Source organism: Lupinus angustifolius, chromosome LG15 (assembly GCF_001865875.1).
Source record: "Lupinus angustifolius cultivar Tanjil chromosome LG15, LupAngTanjil_v1.0, whole genome shotgun sequence".
Lineage (NCBI taxonomy): Eukaryota > Viridiplantae > Streptophyta > Magnoliopsida > Fabales > Fabaceae > Lupinus > Lupinus angustifolius.
The window spans coordinates 14,888,537-14,896,060 of NC_032023.1; the positions used below are offsets into that span (position 1 = coordinate 14,888,537).

The following is a 7,524-nucleotide window of genomic DNA, read 5'->3' on the forward strand; positions in this document are numbered from 1 at the left end:
TTGCTGGACTTAGAATCTATGTTTAGGATCCAAATAAAAAATACCTGAAAAAATATAGAGTTTAATAGTTATATATGTACGGCATAAGAAATTTTAGTGTTAGTTCAACAATTATTGTTTGCATATTATTTATTACTAACTTTTAAATAAAAGTAATATACGTAAATGATAATGTTTTGACTAAATAAACAATTTTACTATGTAATATTCATTTTCTATTTTGTAAATGTATTTAATAATCTTAAAGGATATTTTTTATTTTATTTTAAATATTCTTCTATTATAAAATCAGTGGTTAATCCTCTAGATACTTTCTATAATGTTTACCATAACATTATCTAAAAAGTTCTTATTGTCATTTTTAGGTACTATCAAGAGTATTTCTTATCTCATTTGGATAAGAAACTAATTCATTTTGGTGTTGTACGTGACTGACTGTACAATAAGTATCACTTTGAGGAATTGAACTCTTAACTTTATGGTCATCCTGAAATCTTGTACGACCTTATATCATTAGACCAACATTTTGTCATTGTACTTTTGATAATATAGTTTATATTTTCTATAAGTCATTTATTATTTTTTCATATCAGTAAAAGCTTTGAGAATCTATATTTTTTCTTATCAATAAGCCATAAAAAGAAATAATATAAATGAGAGTAAATTTATAATTTTATGATATATTTAAAAATGAAGAAAAAATTAATTTATTAGTATATACATTCTAATTTAAAACTTATTTTAAATAGGATGAATAAGACTAGATATAGTATGTGAATGAACATTTTAGTAAGAACCCTTATTATTTCTATTTTTAACATAAACATAAATTCAAGGTTTGAACTCATACTTAAATAATCGTATCTCATTTTACCTGAATCAATAAATGGAAATTTTAATTGATATTCAAAATTTAAATTGAAAAGTTAAAGAAAAATACTAAATCAATACAATGAAAATATTGTTTGAAACAATATATCAATCTTGTTAAGCTCTTTTTTTTATCGAATAAGAAACTAATTTGTTATATTTGTACATTCCCATAAATATTATGGTAGATTATTTAAACTGACCTTCTCTAGTAGCAATTTACTTTCACTCATAAATGAGTAGGATGGCAATGGGCACGGGCGGACACGGGCAAGCACGGGTAGTAGCTACCCACAACCCATTTTAAAATAGGAGAGTATTGTACATACTCACCCGTACCTGTACAGGTATCTGTGTGCGGGTATTCGCAGATATTTCTGAGTAACGTGGGTACAATGGATACTCACGGGTTTCCTATAGTATAAATGAATTTTTAAATTTTTACTTCTATTATGTTTCAAATGAGATGAAACTTAATTATTTTTGTACCTTTTGATTGGATATTTGGCAAAAATGATAAATTTATTGGTGTTTTCTATTTGTGTGATTTTTTGTTCTCATTTTTTTAACAAAAAGTATATATTTTCTTTGTAAAACATGTGTTTTTCTATACATGTAATAATATTTGTAGGGTGTTTCACCACCAAACTCAATCAAATATGTAAAACAAAGTAAAAGGAAAAAATGTATATAGTGTAATGAAGGGTTAGAATGATGTACTTTATATTTTAATTAAATATAATATATTAATGTAGCCGCGGACACGAGTACCATAATACCCATATCTGCCCGTATATATTACGAATATTTTTTAAAACCCGTTTATAATACCTGCAGGTATCCGTTTGTGACCCGTATCCGTGTCCATACCCGTTTTATTTGCGGATATAAGTATGAGTTCTTTTGCCATACCATAAATGAGCACAGTTGTTGGTCCCCATATTAATCTTTACTCACATCATATTGGTATAATATTACAAGATCCAACTAAATATTCCATGATGACTTAGTGTAACGATTTTTTTTTGATAATAATATTATTTTGATGAATAACCATATATTTTAAAAAAGATTAATCACTATTAAAAAAGATGAAATAATATTATTGGTAATACGAATAAAAAATATTAATTTTTACTCAATTCTCCCGCTTCACAATTTTCCTTTTTCTTTCTTTATTCTTCTTTTTATTTTCGTTTTTTTATTCCTCTTATTACTCTTTCTTAATACTTTTACTGCTCTTACTTTTCTCTCTCTAAAATTCTCTTCTCTATTCTCCGGCGACCTTTTCTCTATCTTGTCTGAACCTTTTACCTTCATCGATCGCCGCCGTCATGGGCCATTGTTGCAGCAAAGGCGTCGCCGCCGACAATGAAACTGCTTTCACCGATAACCGTTTCAAGCCGCCTCATCAGCTAGCACCACCATCGCCGGCGGTGCCTTCCGTCAACTCCTTCACTGACAGCGATACAAAAACTCCGGGGAGGCAAACTCCGGTGAGCTCCTTCTCAGCCAACAGCCCCTTCCCGAGTCATCTCCCGGCTGGGGTGGCGCCTTCTCCGGCGAGGACTCCTGGCCGGAAATTCCGGTGGCCGCTTCCGCCAACGTCGCCTGCCAAGCCGATCATAGAGGCGTTAATGAGGCGGCGGGGGAAGAAGGCGAAACCGAGGGATTCGCTGATACCGGAAGAGCAGCAAGGTGGTGGTGGTGGTGGTGGTGAGGGAGAGAGGACTTTGGATAAGAACTTCGGTTATGGGAAGAATTTTGGGGCGAAATTCGAGTTAGGGAAGGAAGTGGGAAGAGGGCATTTTGGTCATACTTGTTGGGCTAAAGGGAAGAAGGGCGAGCTTAAGGAACAATCAGTGGCTGTGAAAATCATATCCAAAGCTAAGGTGAATTGTTATTGTCATGAATAATTCTGTGTTCACATGAATATGTTTATGGAAATTTTGGTTATCAGATAGAAATGGACCTTGAATTGAATTAGATCATTTGATATGGTTTTACTTGGAGATGGTATGTGTTGACTCTTGGTCAATTTTGAATCAGTTGTTGACTTGGATGATTGCTTTGGCACTGGAATTCCATGTTAGATTTGATTTGTGTAGTGGTAAATGTGTGATTGATTATCTTTGAATTTGAGCATTCAATTTTGCTGTCAAGTCTGTTTCTTGGAAATTGTTTTGCACCGGTTTTGCATTTTTTCCAACTTTTAATCATTATACCTATGATTGTTATGGAACCTGCTGAGGTAGTAGTTGTCTAGTGAAGTTCTAAATGTTTTTATTAGTGATGTTCTAGGTTGCTTTCTGGTCTACAGTATTTGACCAATGTATGTTATATTGTGATTTTTTAAGGGAAGTGGACACCTGTTTTCCGGAGAGTGTATTAAATTAAAAAGTGTGAAATGCAAATCATTGCAGGATAATAATTAATAATTCAGATAACAAATCTTTTAAGAGGAAATTCTGGGGAAAATTGATGAGCGATGCCGTACAGTTTTGGCAGCAAATGGTGACCACTTCTTGTCGGTTTCCTTCTGAGCATTATGTTAAATTCTCGAGAGTAGATGGCAGAATGTGTTGCAAGTTATGGGACAAGCCAGTGAAGTCACTCTGTAGCAAGTGCAAGTTGAAGAACAATGTGGCTTTTGCTGAAGTTATTTTATATGTGGGGACTATGATTTATCAAAAAATGTTTCGCATTGTTCTATAGATGGCCAATTAGTTGTGGTTAGAATGGTAAAGGATTTTTGTTTGAGGTGTCAAGTGCGTTGATTATATCCTCTGTTGCCAAAGCATACAGATAGATGGAAGGTGTGCAAATGACCTCATAAGTTGAATGTTTGTCCAACAAAAACTGTTTTACACTTTCGACTAGATCATTAGTAAACATATTTGTTCTTAGTAGGTATCTGATGTAGATTTAAGATTGCATATAGCTAAGCTGGATGTTACTGCTTTTATACTCCATCATGAGCTAAATTGAAGGATGCTTGTGATTTCATAAGATGATAAGATAGATGAGTTACCAATGGCTCTGGCACGAGTTTAGAAAGAACAGAATATGAGTAAAACTAAGATCATATAGAAAGGGAACAGACAGCAGTGTTCTTATTGATTGTGGATGAATATTTTAGGTGTCCATTTATTGCAAGCCCTATTTTGATAAAATATTGTAAAACTTTCATTTCCATTATTTTGTGTCTGATGGATTATATTTTTAGTAAGACTGTTCTATACTTCTGCACCTTTTAATTATTCTACTAAACAATCAAATTGGACTATGAGAGAAGAAATTAATTTGCGGTGGGGGAATTATGCATTCTGAAATATTGGTCCTAGCTTCTGCAGTTTGTCTTTTGACAAATGAATTGGACTTCTGTTTTTAAATTGTGGTCAATCTGACCTTATAACTTTTTTTTATAATAGTTACTTTTTTAACTGATTTTCATATGGCAGATGACTTCAGCAATAGCAATTGAAGATGTACAGAGGGAGGTGAAAATGTTGAAGACCTTATCTGGACATAAAAATTTTGTCAAGTTTTATGATGCATTTGAAGATGTAAATAATGTCTACATTGTGATGGAGTATGTTTAGAAACCACTATTTCTGAAATTCGCTTCCAGTCCTTTTAGGATTTGTTCATAATTTTGTTTACCAGTTGACTTGTATTCATATATTTTTTAATCTTTTGAAGTCACTGGGTATGAAGGAATTCATCATAAGTTGTTGTTTCAAAGAATATTCATAATATCAGCAGATTTTGTAGTTATACACATACATACAAAAGTTGAATTAGATATTTATTCTGAAGTAATAAGATATTCTCATTCTTGTTAGGTTGTGTGAGGGCGGAGAACTACTCGACAGAATTCTAGATAGGTAAAATTTAAAGGCTATCATTCATTTGTACTACTTGTACCTTTTTAGCCCGTCCATTATTTCATCATAGAAGTTTGGTTTTGAGTAACATGATTGTAATTGGATTCTTTTGATTTAATTGCTTGTTAAAGAGGTGGAAGATACCCAGAGGATGACGCTCAAGCTATTATTTTACAAATTTTAGATGTTGTGGCCTATTGCCATATTCAAGGAGTTGTTCATCGTGATCTAAAACCAGAGGTATGACTTTGTGAAGTTGAACAACTTAGAATTATTTGGTCACACTTTTCAATGAGTAAGCAATTTTTCGTTTGTATAATTACCTATCCAATCTATTACATGTAACCCTGAATACCTTGCCTGCTTTGCAGAATTTTCTTTTTGTCTCAAAAGAGGAGAATGCTGAGATGAAAGTTATTGACTTTGGTCTATCTGATTTTATTCGGCCAGGTAATATGCTTAAGTTAACCTAATATAGCCAGTATTAAGCGGTATAATAAACCATATCTAAGTCAATATTCATATTTAACAACTTAATTTTATTTTTAGTTTATAACGCTTTGGCATGGTTTAATTCATACATTGAAACTGCAGGAGAATAAAGAAAGTATTAAATATCATATGGTCTTGTGCGACATGGTTAATACTTTTAGATAATGTAAGATACCGACATAGTACAATGGTGGAATTGTGATATTCTACCATATCACATTTCACAAGTCATTAATATCTTACATGGCTAACAGTAGTTGACATGCGTTTCTGCATTTGAGATGACCAGTTAATTTCTATTAGCCATCCAAGATAAACCTTGATGGTATTATCACTTTTTTCTAACAACTGAAACTGATTCAAAGACATTTACAATCAGGGGGACTCATTTAAAATGTTTAAAATATAGAGACCAACTTAAAGTAGATCAGGGCTGAAACTATATATTAACCTTATTTTGTTGAATACTCAAACACCCATCTATAAGTTGTTCAACGGTTGTTTGAGACACTTAAAATCTAAGATGAACATGCAAATGTGGTAACCAAGCAGTACTGATATATGGATTATGTTTTCTAATTGCTAATATAGTAATATACACCACCCTCCCCTCTTCATTTGTAATTTTATTTCTGTATTTAGGCTGAACTCCTATACATCAATTTTAACTAAATGAAGGAGTTCCACGCGCAATTATGTTTTTTACAATTTGATTGTGAAAATTTAATATTATGGTCATTGGATTTGCTAGCAAACATTTTTTTTTATTACATTAGGATGATCATTTATTGTCTGTGGTTGAAGAAAGACAAAAATGACGGTCTAGTGCATGAGGCTCCCACCTAGTGTGGTTGAAGAAAGACAATAATTAATCCTTGAGTACTTAACTGAATCTAGATTTTCACTTTCATATTCTTATAATATCACTTTTGGAGCTGCTGCTTGGTGCTGGCTGTAAAAATGACATTAGCTGTGATATAGTAGTGCTTTCAACTAGTGCATTGAGAATGTTAAAACTAACTCCAGTTTTAAGTATAGCATAGAGCTTTCAGCTTGGTAGGTGCAAAAAACAGGTGGTTAAAAACAGAAGAATGAAAATGGGGGATGTGTCTAAAACTTAAATTGTGTCCAAGTACCGTGTTAATTTTCCCTCCAAAAAAATTTACCTTCCTATTTTCACTCTCCACTTTCTACCTTCCACTCCGACTCTGAGCAATAAGCATCGTAAACTCTTCATTGAAAATATATTTTCCCTCTAGTCTTTTCCTTTTTATATTCTGTCAAATTGTGTTTAGCATAGTCTGGCGAAGAGACTAGGGAATGTTCATTGCAAAACTTTGCTAATATTTGTACTAATTAAGTAATGTCATCCTATACTTCTGTTAAAATCATGGAGACATATTAACATTGACTTGATTCTTTGTATCCTCAATTAGAAATTCCCTTTTCCTGACTCTGCTATAATTTTATACGTTTGGTTGTCAATTGCATTTCACTACTTCACAGGATGAATCTCTAGAAACACATTAATTATTGGTTTGGAATTACCTCCATTGTTCAAAAGAAATGTTCATAATTTATTCTGTCAGTTTGTCCTGTTATCACTGCCACCCTCTAGTTGATATTTCGACTGTCAATAACTGACACTTTTAATAAAAATGCAGATCAACGCCTTAATGATATTGTTGGCAGTGCCTACTATGTTGCACCTGAAGTACTCCATAGATCTTACAGTGTTGAAGCAGACTTATGGAGTATCGGAGTTATATCATACATATTGTTATGTGGAAGTAGACCATTTTGGGCACGCACTGAATCAGGAATCTTCCGGTCTGTATTGAGAGCAAATCCCAACTTTGATGATTCACCTTGGCCATCTATATCCCCAGAAGCTAATGACTTTGTGAAGAGACTTTTGAACAAGGACCACAGGAAAAGGATGACCGCTGCCCAAGCTCTGAGTATGTTTCATTTAAATGTTTTGCTCAGACCTTGTTCAACTCAACAATTTATTTCTTTCATTGAAATTCTCTCTCTCACACATGGATTCCTAAATCTTATCCTCTGATTTTTGCTGACGAAGAGTTACTTCATTATTTGCAGCTCACCCATGGTTGAGAAATGAAAAAATTGCTATTCCTTTAGATATTTTGATTTACAAGTTAGTCAAGTCATATGTGCGGGCCTCACCTTTGAAACGTGCGGCATTGAAGGTAGTCACCTGTTTTGCTGCCCTTAAAACAAATGCATCTGATCTCCCTCTCTTACCCCTTTG

At 33.1% G+C, this 7,524-nt stretch overlaps 1 protein-coding gene across 1 annotated transcript in view; it reads left to right on the top strand.

Annotated features, from left to right (window-relative positions):
* LOC109328769 (CDPK-related kinase 6-like) overlaps positions 2,106–7,524 on the top strand; it is a 7,034-nt gene continuing 1,615 nt past the window's right edge. The window contains exons 1-7 of the mRNA XM_019562380.1: positions 2,106–2,762; positions 4,332–4,462; positions 4,716–4,757; positions 4,889–4,997; positions 5,129–5,207; positions 6,914–7,210; positions 7,353–7,462. Of these exons, the coding sequence (XP_019417925.1) occupies positions 2,205–2,762; positions 4,332–4,462; positions 4,716–4,757; positions 4,889–4,997; positions 5,129–5,207; positions 6,914–7,210; positions 7,353–7,462 (1,326 nt within the window). The 5' untranslated portion in view covers positions 2,106–2,204. The remainder of the gene's footprint in view (positions 2,763–4,331; positions 4,463–4,715; positions 4,758–4,888; positions 4,998–5,128; positions 5,208–6,913; positions 7,211–7,352; positions 7,463–7,524) is intronic.